General features: G+C 27.8%; 1 protein-coding gene across 1 annotated transcript in view; it reads left to right on the forward strand.

Annotated features, from left to right (window-relative positions):
- LOC100212604 (mucin-2) overlaps nucleotides 1-15,892 on the forward strand; it is a 54,780-nt gene that overhangs the window by 27,371 nt on the left and 11,517 nt on the right. The window contains exons 3-4 of the mRNA XM_065787953.1: nucleotides 4,864-5,023; nucleotides 12,724-12,909. Coding sequence (XP_065644025.1) covers nucleotides 4,864-5,023; nucleotides 12,724-12,909 — 346 coding nt within the window. The remainder of the gene's footprint in view (nucleotides 1-4,863; nucleotides 5,024-12,723; nucleotides 12,910-15,892) is intronic.

The following is a 15,892-nucleotide window of genomic DNA, read 5'->3' on the forward strand; positions in this document are numbered from 1 at the left end:
CATGTTTCTTTTTTCGAGGCTCGGCATTCAGTATTGCGCCAACACTGGACTAAGGGATTACTTCCCGTACTAGTTTTTAGCACTGGCGCAGTATTGTCTAACATATAAATTAGTACTTTGCTTGTGCAGGCCAGCCAACTATTTGACAGCGAATACTGGCGCAGTACTTTGCTTGTTTTAATTAAAGGCAAAACACAAAAATTTCCGAATGGGTCTGTGCACAGTAGTTACTAAAAAAAAAGTGTATTCCACTTTAACATATTTCTTTTATTTTCTCACGTTGTATAATATACTAATAAAAAGCTTAATATACTGATAAAAAGTCTATAAACGGAATAGAGGACGACGGGGAACTTTCAGCAACCATTCTTATTTGTTAATATACATTTTGGTTGATGATATTTTCCTCACATCATTGCAAAAGCATGATATCGAGAAAAATGCAAGTAAAAAAAAGAAGTAAGTAAACATCGCTCAACTTTTTTTAATTTTTTTACATTGCACCTATTATAGTTTTATGTTGGCCATAAAATTCTTTTTGTACTTTTATAAACGTTGTCTTAATTTTGTTTTATGGTTAGATTGCTTATGGTTACATCCGCATTAGAAAATCATTTGATGTCCTTATGAATACAGTAATTTTGCGCATTAGTTATAAATGTCATTATTTGCTCATCAAATAAGTTGTTTAAAAATTTTTATCATCAAAGTTACCAGAAGAGCTGCTAGTAAAAATACATGTCACAAACTTACTCTTGTCCCAATAACACAAAAGCTGTTGAATTTAGTATCCACTGTTTTGAAATTGAACTTTAGTATCCTTTTATCTGGTGTGTTCAAGAAAAAGGTCTTGAATAAATGGAAAGAAAAGTTTTTAATTTTATTTTGCCACATTTTACGGCTTTTCTACTAAATGCTTTTTATGTGAGAAATAAAAATTGTTGTTTTTACCTTTTGATGTTTCATAATTTAGGTTTAAAACTATATCATAAGTACATTAAAACGATATTAAAAAGTATATTTAAAATAAAATAATCAAAAAAGTATTTATAATAAATACTTCTTTGATTATTTTGTTTTAAAAACTTTATGATTAGATTACTTCGGTACTCAAAGTATCCTTCGGCCAAATATATATCATTGTTAGATGAATCAAAGAAAAGTTTTATAAACTTTTATGCAAAGGTTAACATAAGCTATTATACTTTAATTCAAATACATCCATCTATCTAACAAATGTTAATTAAATATAAGTTTTCAGGGGCGGAGGCAGAACTTTTTATGGATGATGCCTATTTTTTATTGCAACTCCATCGAGCTAGTAAGAGGGAGAAAAGAGGTGTGTGTGTTTGTGGAAAGAAGGGGGGGGGGCGGGAAGGGGGAAAGCAAAGGATCGGTGAGGGAGTTAATGTAATCTGATTCAGATATCTGGGCAAAAGAGTCTGACTAAATATTATTCATTGAATTTACAATGGGCTGCCAAATTATTAGTAACACTTAAAAAAACTCATTCTAACCATTATAAGTTCTTTTATGTAATCTTATGTTAAACTATTGTATAAATATCAGTGCTACTAGCTTAAATAAAAACTTTTCTTTAAAATTTAAAACACTATACAAAATACAAAATTTTTTTATTATTTGGTTGGGTCGCCTTTTGCATCAATTACTGCTTGTATCCTTCTTGGCATACTTTGGATGCGATTCTTTACATTTGCTTTTAATTTCATTATGCTAAGCATTATTGATTGCTATGAGATTTTTGTGTTGGTTATAGTTTTCTGCTCCATTATCCGATTAAACATTTCCATTCTCTAATGGGTTTAAGACGGGAGAACTGTTAAGCCATGGTAAAACAGTATCATTTTTTACCCTAAAATTTTGTAACTTAGGAATTAATTTGGTAGCTAATACTTTTTTTTACTTATCATTGTTCATCATCTCTTCAACTATATAAAGAAGGCAACTGTCCTTACCACTTATAGCTGACCCCATCATCACCTTTAGAGGGTGTTTTGCCATCTCTATAACACAGTCTGGGTTATATTTTTCTTACTTTCTTCGTCTAACAAAAGAAAACTTATCATTTAATAACTCAAATTAGAAACTCATCTGAGAAACACACCTAAAAACAATAAAATAATAATAATAGAAAAACTCATATAAATGTTTTAAACAATGATGCTATTGCAATAAAAAACCAAGTAAGTATTTATTTACATTTTTCCAACCCTTAGCAGACATATGTAGGTGTTGGTAGCCTAAGTGAGACCTTTATTCTCATCGATGGCGTAAGTTTAGGTTTCCTCGCAGATCTGTAGCATTTAGATTCTAGTTCTGCTATTCGACACCTTGTAGCCCTGTTAGAAATCTTGATACCGGCTTGTATGATTTTTGAACTGCTTTTGTACTTTTTTTTGCTTTTTAACACAAGTATTACGAGTTGCTCTTTCATCTCTCGGGGTAGTGATGCGTGGTCTCTCAAATTTTTCACTTATAGCATTTTGTACAGGTATTTTTTTATATATTTTTATATATTTTTATATATTTTTATATATTTTTATATATATTTTTATATTTTTTATATATTTTTATATATTTTTATAGTTTATCTTCAATTTTGCTTACTGTCATCACAGAAACTTAAACTAAATTTGCAATTTTTTTGGAGTGATTTGAATGTTTTCATAAAGCGAATATTTCTGAAATTTTTTTTGTTTGATATATCTTTAACTTTTCCTATTTTCAGGCACCAAAGTTCAAATATTTCTAGTTAAAATTACTAAACAATGTGAAAAAAAAAATGAGTCAAAGTCACAAAAGCACTATACAGTTGACAAAAATTAAATTTATCACACGCACTTTATCGCAAATAACAGTTTTGCAAAGAATATGAAAAATGACGCATTTTGCAGGTTTTTGCATATTCCAGCTTATCAAGGCTAAAAATTGCCAAAAATATTTATAAATGTTACTTCATAAAAAAAATGTAGAAAAATGATAATGTTAATAAAGTCTCAAAGAATGTGAGAGTAAAAGCGAATTTATTTTAAATCTATTTTAAACAATCTGTGTTAGTATCCTCTACAATATTTCTACAATACTTTACAATAGCAGAGCATTGTAGAAATATTTTAGAGCAACAAGAATTCTTTACAAATGTGTAACATCCAAAACACGCCCAACAAAGCATACATTGGTTAATCAAAGGGGTGTGGAAAAAGAGATATGCAAACCATAAGCAATCATTTTAAATAAAAAACTTTCAAATGCAATCACTCTCTCAAAATGCATATGGCAAACTTGGGAAAAACTCAAAAAAACACCTGAATTAACTTGGTCTTTTCTAAAATGAGCCCCTGCTTACAACAACACAAAAATAAAATGTTTACTTTGTTCATACGAAAAACTAACAATTTTACTTTATAAAAATGCCGAAGAGCAAATAAATCAAAAAACAGAGTTGATTTTCAAACGTTGTTACGAAAAAATAAATTTCCATTAAGCAACCACTAACATGAAGATACACCCGCTTGTAATAATAGTTTTTCTGTATAGTTTTTTGTGTATAGTTTTACGTAACTAGTTCCAATTGTATATAATTTTTTTAACTAAAAAACTATATTTGTATTTCACCTGATGATTGCAATAGCATGAAACTTAAAGTTGTGAAAATAACGTAGTTTTATTTTCAGCTATATTATAGCCCAGACTCGGCTCATCAATCACTTTCTTGATAGTATATGCTCTTCAAAACATATATATATATATATATATATATATATATATATATATATATATATATATATATATATATATATATATATATATATATATATATATATATATATATATATATATATATATATATATATATTCTAGGGGTGCACCATTACATCGGCATCGGTCTTGGTAACCATCGGCCGGTGCCGATTGTTTTGAAAAACCAGATTTTTTACTTTTGTGTTTTTATATTGTATGCAAAAATATAGTTATTCCATAAACGAAAATGCATGTTTTAGCCTAAGTTATTATATAGACATATCAGCAACCACTAAACCTTTAAATATTTTTCGAACTTTTTTTTATCAGGAGTATCCTGCATTAAGTGTATTTTTATAATTTAGAAAAGTAATTATATGTTTTATGGAACTATACAAAGAGATAAGTTTAAAATCAAAAAATGTAAATGTAATATAAAATGTAAAAAACAATTTTCTGCCATGTAAATTAATCAACAATGATCAAAGCAACTAAGCATTAAGCAATTTTTGACAAATAAAGAAAAATAAATTAAAGCATTAAAATTTGAAAAAAAGATCCTAATTTATCCACAAAAAAAAAAGAGTACAAATTCAAATTAAGAGCCAATGCCGACGCATTGGCATTTACCTGTATATGTACAAGTTGGTGTAACCCTACCCCTGGTTTTAATGTAAATTTTTGGATTCTTTCGGCCATAATATAAAAAGAAGTTTTAAAAAATAAAGCAAAGAAACTATAAAGCAAAAACATATTACACATGTAAAATTTACAAACTGACAGTGTCATGGTCAGGGACAGGGTATATATTTAATTATGTCACATGTCTATTTATTATGTCATTATGTCATATTTATGAGATAAATATGCTTTGCATGTGCAATTTGTTTATGTATGTTTTTCATTGAAAAACATATAAAAGCAAGTTGCACATGTAAAACATATTCGTGTAAATAAACAAAGACTAATTTAGTTTAAAAATAGGTTTGCTATTTTCTGATTAATATTGATGGTGGATTGCAAAAGTGGCGTTTGCTTGATAAGGAATTTGCACTTACGTTGCTCCACATGTAAAACTCAGCTACTATAACTTTTTTTTAGATTGTTTGGTTAGATCAAAGTGCTTCCATAAATGGATCTTGTGGATTTTCTAGCTCTTTCATTACGTTTTATTACTTGTCTCCTTTAGAAATAATACTCACCATGAACTTTTACGCTAATGCAAGTACATGGAGTTTAACAAATATTACAGTGAGCTTAGGTAAACTTACAGTTTTAATTTTGTAAATCTATTTTAAATTAAATTTATAATTTTTTTCTAATATTTGGAAAACAAAGATTTTTTTTAAAGTAAATGTTTATTGAGGTATCTTTAAGTGCGTACTAAAATTTCCCTTTTTACTTACCAAAAGTACAAAAAAAAAAGAAAAAATAGTTCATATTTTTGCATCAATGTTGTCAGAACATACGCTTCAGACAAAATTTGTCTAACCTTGCAATCAGAAGAAAAAAAAATTTCTCTACTGAGTAAATATAAACTTCTTTGTGTGTTTTCCTCATATCTTGCAGTTACTATCAAAACTTTAGGGGAAAGAAGCGAACTTAAAAAAATACTTTGTTTTAAACATACTTATTGCCATTAAAAAGCAATTTTAATTTAAATTATAAATTATTCTTCGTTCCATTAGGGAATATTTGGAATTTATGTTTAATTTATTTAGCGCACTTTTTTCTTATTCGTTTTTGAAATTTTTGTAGGTAGCGCTGTAGTGGAAAAGTTTACAGCATTCTTGATTTACATTAAAGTTTTCTTGATTTCTTTATGCATTAATTTTAAGCAAGTGCGCACTTGCATCTTCAATACATTAATGTTTTCGTATTTTTAAAATTAATTTAATTGATAAACTTTGATTTATTATTCATTCCTTTAATAATTTCACTTGGTTTAAAGAGTTAGATTGAGTAGACACTTATGTTATTACTTTTAGTAAAAATATAAGTCTCTACTTATTTTGAAAACATAAAATTTATGTTTTCAAATTGCGTAGAGAGTACATTTATTAAATGTCTACTTTTTTTACGCGATGAAACTGCAATTATTTTCAATTAAGTTATCTAACTACGGTTTTCGCTCTTACGTATTTACATATAAAACTAACAATAATGGTAACATATATGCTTGTCTAGTTAGGGGTTAGAACTGTTGAAAGTGTCTGGCTAATGAGGAAACACCTTATAATAGTTACCCAAGTACCCTGTAAATTTTTAATTTTATATATAAGTACTGTTACAATTTTTTTAAGTTTAAGGGTGTCTTGTTAGGGGTTGCCACCATTATAAATGTCACACAAATCAATGCATGATTTCTAATACTCCAATAAAAATTATGAGAAAATTATGCGTTACAATATGATGTATTTAAGCGTGTGTCACAATTGGTACCTGTTACCACACATAGCCACTATGATCTAAAGTATATTGTTGACTATCCTACCTGTAGTTGCTTGTACTCTCAGGATGCGCTGAGAAATATTCAGCCTTTATAAAATAACGTAGGTTTAGTGGCCACGGGCTCATATGTATTTATATATATATATATATATATATATATATATATATATATATATATATATATATATATATATATATATATATATATATATATATATATATATATATATATATATATATATATATATATGTATATATATATATATATAAAGCATATCGAAAGAAAGGCGCAAAAACTTGAAAATTGGTTTCCCCTCTCTTTTTTTCTTAACCTTACTGCTATTCATAATAATTGTATTAATTTATATGTTAGTTAGATAATTATATGGAGCTGCATTGGTTTGCATATAATTAGTTTAGTCACATTTAAAGCCATTTTAAGCATTTTAAAAAAATCTAAACGTTACACAAAAATGATTCGAAAAGTAGTGAGCAAAACAGTAAAGTGGAAAACAATAGGTGTTGTAAAGGATGGCTCTGACGCCCAATCCAAGGTTAATTTATTGTGAACTAACCAACACATTCAACAAAAACTGTAAAAAAGTTCTTTATTTAAATGCAATTAGAAACATTTTTCTTCAAAAAAAAAATTGGTGTTTATTCAGCTTTTAGAAAATCCATGCTAATGTCCAGAGATTGGATGACAACAAAGTGGTTTAAAGAAAGGATTGGGTGGTCTTTCGAAAAACGGAAGCAATTAACTTTGAAATCGCACATAAATAACATTACATAATGAATAGAAAAAAGCAAAGTTTTGGTTATAAGATTTAAATCTAAAGACATACTAACCAATGTTGTAAGGTGGTGGTGGGAGTATTGGTATTTGGGCTAGTAACCCCATCAAATTGAGGGGGTTTAAATTAAATGTGTTCATAATTTTTGAATGCTGAGAGATTTTTTTATGGAATTTAAAGTTTATCAATAAATATTATTTTCGTTGAGAATATTATAAATAGTAAAAAAATATTTTACCAACTTGCTGCTTACACGTTTGGGACAGAGGGTGACAATTTTGAAGGTTTTATGTTCCCAGGCTCCAATCATCGCAATTTTTTTCAAAGAATCATTATTTGATATAAATATGAACATAAAAATTTTTGGAGTTTGCTATATGTTATATCTTAAAGTTTGCTATCTCAAAGATCAAAAAATGCTGTATTCACTCTGTCTAAAACTGAAAAACATTTATGTTTAAAAAATAATAACGCTACAAAGAAAATAAAACTGCACTAAATACTAACACTCCTACCGGCATTTTGCAATCTCGCGGGTCCTATCTATCAAGATCTAATATACCGAGATCTCGGTAGAACAAATTCAGCTTTATCTTTTTTTTTAGATCAATTAAATCTTAAATCTTTTAAAAAAACTTAAGTCAGTTCCTTTTTATACCATCTTAATATTGCTTGTTTGTCTCACTTGTCTCACTTGTCTCAAACTGTTCACATATGTTTTTTATTTGCATGTATCTTTTTTTTAGTTTTAGCTGTTTATGCATCAATGAAATTTATTAGATTTTTTAAAAAGTTTCGTATTATTTTTTACATGTATATATTTTTAAAGCTCTCAGAGTTTTATTAGGTAAAGTTCAAAATATAATTATGGTTATATATCCATAAATGTTTAGGTCAAAACTCCGGCTGAAACAACTTGAATGGCTATGATGTAATAATGTCAACTTAAGTGAATATATTTTGTAAGTAATTGAATGCGGTGTGCAACTGTATTGCTTGATTGAATTTTTTCGAGATTAATAATACATATGGAACACTTATAATATTTATTAAATTGATCTTACCAATTGGCAACTGCAATGCTCAGGTTATTTCGCATTATATTTTGTACTAAGTTAATTTTAGTACTAAGTTAATCTTCATTGGTGCTTACTTTATGAAACATTGGATTTTTTGCACTTCGATTTCGATATTTTAGTTCCTGGATTCCACCTGTCTTCTTAAATGTTTTCAAAGTGTTTTTAAACGCATATGTTTAATAGAATTAATTTATTTCCTATTTTAATAATACTTATTCTAAAGTTATCTTTCGCACTTATTTTCTGCTTTGATATCTCTTAAATATCAGATCATCTCAAATTATTAAAAAAAGCTTTCGGTGTGACTAAACAAATCACCGTTATCGAATTTTTTTTTTTTTTTTTTTTTTTTTTTTGTAGAAAATTGTCAGACAAACAAGTTGATAAAATTGTTATAATAATATTATAAACTATGACTACATAGCAATAGTTTAGTAATTTGAGAAAAGGCGCCTTTGCTAAATTCGTATTGTATGCACATTTTGTTTCATTCTGACCTTAGTTCTCAATCTCTCATGTGCTTTACTACTTCACTTTTTTTATTTTATTTCAGATTTTGTAGAAATGTTCATCCCACTTAGTGAACAATTTTAGTTAAAAATTTTTAGTTAATATTAGTTAGTTAATATTCTAAGGCTTTACTTAACTAATTATAAAAATTTTTTACAAATACAACTAATTGCATCTAGCCTACAAATCAAGTAATACAATTTTTTCTTTGATCTATGTAACTTGTATATTTGTAAGAAGTCTATCATTGTTTATCTTTTCTACATAAACTTAATAAGATCCTTAAAGTTCGGAAAGCTTAAAATTTTTTAGTTTTTCAAAAGGAGACCATTTTACTACAAAATTACTACATTATTTAAAAAATTTTAATCTAGTTTTACATCTAACACATTTTATAAAAAGTCATCCATCGCTCTGAACAATCAGATAACAGATGAGTTAAAGCACAGTTGTCCAAAAAGGAGTCCTAACCACTTTGAAAATGACCCAAAAAATCCTTTAAAGGAGTGATTTTATAGATAATAGAAATCACTTTAAAGAAAATATTAAAATCTTTCAATTACGTCTGCAGGAAAAAACTGCATTTAAACTTTCGGCTTAAATACACCAAAAATTGTTAAAAAGTGTTAGCACAGCCAAAAGTTCAAAAAAACATTTTTTTTTGCCTTAAATTTTACAAATATCACAAGCTAATATCCCTTACATTCAAAATTATGTTTTAATAAAGAATATTTTTATATACATTCTAATACTAGTATATCAATATACAATATAGTATATCAAATTTTTTTTGATTTTTTAGTAGGATAAAAAATCAAAAGAAGTTGATATTAAAATTTTATTCTTAAGCATGGTATTATTTAAAACACAATTTTTTTCAAAAAGATGTGCATAAATTTCTAAATACATATACACTGGATTACAAAGTAGCTTAAACCAATAAAAATTTGAGACTGTAAATATTCTTTTGATATCAAGGTTGTAAATCTTCTGACAAAAATAAGTAATTACACACACGAAGATATACTCTAACTGAGATTTTTTTCTGAGAGTTTTTAATCCAAAACAATTTAATTTCAAATGTGTTTGCTGTTAAGATCAATAAAACAACTCAGAAGTTTGTCCCATATTAAGAATGAGAAGGTTGCCTTTTAAATCTTTGCCAGTGGATCTTGAATTCGGCATGCATCAAATCAGTGGTTTGCTCACTTATAGCTCTGAGCCCAGTTTCATTTTTTCTAGCAAATTCCTTAATGTGATGAAAAATTGCATGTGCTTTGGGAGTAACTGAACTTCTAAGAGCTAGGTAAAAATGCTTTAATTCTAAGATATTTTGACAGAATCCTGCCTTTAAGATCTTTCCAAAACAAACTTTTTTGATAGATTGAAGTTTTCTGAAGCAATCAACAAAAGGCATTGCTAGCAATGCACAATGCTTTTGGGCAAGACTTATGAATGTCAATGTTCTTTAACAGTTTTTGCATTCAATACCATTGAACTGTCCCCCATAATATGCTTGCATTTAAAGGTGCAAGAGATTTGGCTTTTCTTGTGCTTGATCCCATTTCATTTGAGGAATTACATCAAGAATAAGCTCAGATTACCTGAGGTAAATTAACGGAGGATGGATAACATTTGAATAATTCTTAACTGATTGAAGTTTTGCGTCTGAAGAGAGGAACCCAGTATAGCTGTTGCATAAAAAATTAATGTTCCTGATTGGCCAGAGTTTGTAAGGTTGTTAGACTCAACATTACACCAGCAATATGGGTGTTTGCAAGAGTGCGACTGGATACCACATAAAGTGTTGGATACTTTCATATCACATGAAATTATGTAAGACACATCTTCAATTTGTATGAGGATTAGTATTGTCCTAAGATTTTCATATGTTTCAGAAATATCTTCTACTGCTGCAACAATCAGATATTTTTTTACATCACCATCCTGGACAGAAAAACTTGATTGGAGACATAATAATCGTCGAGTGTAACTTTACTTGGAATATGTGTCAATTATGCTGAGGGTAATTTTCAAGAATGAACCACCTCCATCAATTAAATCCCAGTTTAACTAAATGATTTGTTTCCAAGTTTAACTAAATGATGTAAGTCCTCTTACTGTGAGATTATAGTTGATTAATGCATTCATGTTCTATCAGTGAACAACTTTTCGAACTTGGTTTTTCATTTTTTTACCCAGAATGAAAACATTTGACATCATGAAAAAATCTGCAATTTTTCCAGAAGTTGTCAAGATTTCACTTCACGCTTGCCTCTACATCTCTTTTTTCCATGTACATCTCTTTTTTAGAGCTGATACAAGCCTTTTCACACCAACATTGGAAAGATTCATACTGTTTTGAACGAGGACCAATGTTTCAGCAATAAATAGCTGCTGCTTGAACTTCGCTGAATGTCCTGGCAGAACATTTAAAGATTTACCTCCACTTGCTCGACTAAGTTTGACAGTATCTCCTGGAGAGGCATCTTTTTCAAAGATTTAATCAACTACTATTTGTTCAGCAAACTTACGGTCCTCTAAGGTAAGTTTCTGTACATTTATATACCTATCGTACAAAATTGAGGATGTCCTTTTGAAAGTACTGACGAACTAATACTGCATCATTTTTCAGCTGGCTGTGATGATTAAGGTTTGGCACTGGAAGCTTTGATATGTCAGTTTATTGTTTTTTGATTCAATATATAAAGCTCAATATGTGTCAGATTTTCTTTGAGCTTTGGTTTGCGCATCCTACAAATTATATACTGGCAAACACCAGAATATCTTGTAAATGGCTTAATGATAATTGAATTGAAATTATACAGGTCTAGTATCTGCCATATATTAAGTCGTTGTAGTTTGCTTTTACTTGAACTGCAAATGCCATTTAGTATTTTCTCATTATTAAAATTAATATTACACTTAAAAAAATTCTTGACTCTTTTAATCAAAAAATCAGTTAATATGTGATTACTTTTCTTTAAACACAAAATGCAAACAGATTTTCTGCAATCACCATGAGTTTTTGCTGAATTAGGCATTTTTTGACAAAGACAAATTAATTTTTAACTGAAATGCCAATTTATTTGTTTACAATGTTTCAGCGGCAAAAATTTGGCGCAAACATATTTTAATTTTATTGCCTTTCAATTTGAACTTTTATTGAAAAAGGAAAAAAGGGTTTTTTTAGTAACTTTTAGCAGTGGAAACGCATTTTGAAAATTAAGTTTCTTTTAGTGTAAATTAAGCAAAAACTTTTAATGCAATTTTCTCCTGCGGACGTGATTAAAAAATTATAACTTTTGTTTTAAAGTGATCACCATAACCTAAAGAATCACCCTTTCAAAGGATTTTTTAGGTCATTTCCAAAGAGGTTAGGACCCCTTTTTGGACGACTGTGAAAGTTTTTAAACATTTTTTACAATAATGTGTTTAATTTGGCCATGGCAACTTACTGCATTTGATTAGTTAAATTTGAAGTTTAAGCAAGTTGCTGCCAACCAAATTGTTATATAAACATTGTTATATAAAGTTGTTATATTTGATAACTATTTTTCATATTCATGAAAAAGCCAAAAAAATTCTCATTATAGAACTTTGACCCTTATCAGCAGAATTGATCTATTATATGTACCTTAACTTATATGTGTATTGTATTAATAATATATTGAAGTTTTTTAATATATTAATTATTGTTATTTTTTACATTGCTCTATAATAATTAACGCAAATTTATTTATTAAAACAAATTTAAAAAATTTATTTAAAAAGTAAGAAATTGTTTATACACTTTGTACCCCCTGCATGCCTTTATTTGTTTCCTCTTTTTTTTTTTTTTTTTTTTATTTTTTTAAGCATTGTTCAACAATAATTATTACGTCATTTATTTTTAAAATTTGTGTTGCAATATTAGTTTTACACTTTGTACCCCCTAATTTTTCTGTAGGAAATTAGTTTTACACTATGTATCCCCTGAATATTTTTTTGTACATAAATAGTTGTACACTTTATACCTCATGCACGTGCTGGCGCTTTTGAAAAACGCAACTCTAAAGTATCATTTTTGTAATATTAAAAGCTTTCAAAATAGACGTAAAAAACTATCAATGTTTCTGTTTCTTTAGTTAATACATCTTCAAAATTATGGAGTGTTCAGGAAGAACCAATTTCAAAAGTTCCTCTTAATAGTTCTTATCACTGCGATGACGGCCGAGAATTTAATCTTGTCTCTGGCAACTCCAAAGTTACCATAATTTTTACACAACTCATTATTCAATCAAATATAAACAATGGGTTGTATGATAAACATAGTAAGTAGTTTTTTTTTTGTTTTTTTTTTCCGTTTACAGTTTTTTGCTTTTATACAACCAATAATAAAAATTACGCAAATTTTATGGTAAAAGTAATATAACAAATATAAACAAGGTATTTGAAAGTAGATCACATAAATTTTTGTCATTAGAACCACTTCAACAAGCTTAAATAAATTTGTAAAGTAAAATAAGTAAAAATACAGTTATTATAAATGTAAATAAGTACATAAAAAGTTGAACTAAACAAAGATACATTTATTCAATTGTACAACTAATAATAACTAAATAGATTATCTAAATAAAGTATATAATAATTATTTTTTCTTTATTTCATAATAAAGATCGTCAGTAGTTTTTATGTATTTTGTTCTTAATTTTGAAATAAATTATGAAAGGTTTGTTTTTTTTTTAACAGAAAAGCTAAGCAAGAGGTTAAGCAGATACATTCAAAAATGATACACGTAAAACTTTGGAATAAGAACAACTGTCATGCTTATATTAAAATTAAAACCTTTTTTACTTTTTTAATATTTCCCATATTCCTATATTCTAAACACTACTCTATAAAACCCTATCTATATCTCCACTCTAAGTTTCCTTTAAACAAAACAAAAGCAAACGAAGGATTTTAAACTAATGTTTTTTGATTATGCTTATATCATTGGAAGCTACTTTATTAGTTTTATTTATTAAATTTTGATTTCATTGAAAAATCAGATAATTCAGGATCAGGGAAAATTCGTGGAAAATGACCATAAAAATTTGCTGGCCTATCCCTGATTACATATTTATAATGAGTCGAAGCAAAGATAAAATTTGTTTTTTCTCTCTCTTATGAATAATGGCATATCGTAAAACACAATATATATATATATATATATATATATATATATATATATATATATATATATATATATATATATATATATATATATATATACATATATATATATATATATATATATATATATATATATATATATATATATATATATATATATATATATATATATATATATAACTAAATGTCATACTTTGGAATCAATATGTAATTAATGATTTTTTAATGATATATTGTCATAACCATATATTGTTTAACCTTACAGGTAAATTTCTTGTTCTTATTGATCTTCTTACAGGTTGTTTGGTTGTTGTAAGGGGTTCGGTTGTTGTTGGTGGATTGATTGGCGCAAGAGAATTTATTGGAGGAAATAACAAGTGGTTTGATGGTGTTATTGGTTCGATGGGAAATTTTATTAATATATTGTTCTGTGAATTGAAACTTAAGGAGGATATTCAGAACTATGATAGGAATATTTCTCGTGAAAATCTTCGATTTCGCTGTGTATGTCTACGACTCCCATCTATTCTCACTCGATATTGTTGAAGTCGCAAGGTTTCAACAATTTGTCATGTGTTTTACAATTTTGTAAGCAGGTTGCCACGCTGATTTTGATTTGCTACCTACGGATAGCGGGCAGTGATATTGGAGTTTTTTAAACTTTAATGAATTATAATATTGTTTTATTATAGCTCTTTCATGCATGTCAGGTCATTCAGACCACCCACTTTTAAACTGTATTGGTTTTGGTAAATGGGGATTTATAGTTTTCCCAAACAATAGTTTGGATGGTGATGCTTTAATATTGAGCCGATGTATTTTTAACAATAGTACTCTTCTTCTTTTAATAATATTTAAAGATCCACTTGGGCTAATATTTGTAGTCAATAAATATAATATAAATATAGTATTATATTTATTGGCTCTTTATGGTTTGAAGGTATAATCTTGTTACATCTACAACATTGAGCTCTGTTGTTTTGTATTTAGCACTCGTTCCTGGCTATAAAAATCTTCCTTTTTCTCTCATTGCAGCTACACATTGATGTCTTTCATCTAAATAATCAAGTAAAATTGATCTCAGCTTGTTTGGTATTGAAAATTTACTAAAACTACAAGACTACTTATAGTGCATAAGTTATAAGATTTCGACAAAAATTCTCAAAGATGTGTTGGTATACTTTTCTTGTTTTCTGGGAATCCTGTTTGTATAAATTGTAACAGATCTTGATATGGAGGATCGATTGATGATTCTGTAATAATTCTATTTATTTTAATAGGACTATTGAAAATATTAAACAGATAATAAATGGCTCTAATCAAGCCACTTTCAATTTCATATGCTATTCTATTTATTTTAATTGTTTAAGGTATTACTGTTATCTTTATTGGTTAGTGACATAAGGTGCTTGGTTATTTTCCCCATGGAATCGAAATAACTTTAACATTATACATAAGTGTTTTTTTGTCAATTTTAAGAGTTTAAGGGTTTTTTATCTCATCCAGGTTTTGATCGTTGAATATTTTTATTAATGGTTTGTGATCAACTGCAACAATCAGGTTTGGACATCCTATGATGAACATTTTCCAACTTTCTAAACCATATAATAATGCTAAGGATTCGTCTTCAATGGAAGCGTATCATCTTTCAGCATCTTTTTAAACCAGGATCCAGCATAAACAATTTTCTACTGAGATGGACTGCATAATGTGTTATCAATTTCAGGGCGTTCACAATGCTTTTATGTTAGTACAAAACTGATGCCTGGTTTGCTCTAATCAGTAAATAAGTTCGACAATTATTATCAAACTAGCAGAAAGCAACCCGTAATACGGGTTGCTTTCTGCTAGTAATAATTTTCAGCATTTGCTGTAATCACTAGATCTAGAGAATGAACTAAAATTAAGACATAAGGTGCTATATTTAGATTTTTATTGCTCATTGTTCATAATATTTTCATGCATACCCCCCGAAAAGTACTAATAGTGATAGTAAAATTTAAATTTTGATCTTTTTACCGATGCAACGAGCTTCATTTTAGTTCAAGAACTAGATAATATTATCAAAAATACTTGTGCAAAGTTTTGTGAGAAAAATATATTTTATCTTTGAGTTTTCTTGTTTCATCTATGTGTACA

Source organism: Hydra vulgaris, chromosome 01 (assembly GCF_038396675.1).
Source record: "Hydra vulgaris chromosome 01, alternate assembly HydraT2T_AEP".
Lineage (NCBI taxonomy): Eukaryota > Metazoa > Cnidaria > Hydrozoa > Anthoathecata > Hydridae > Hydra > Hydra vulgaris.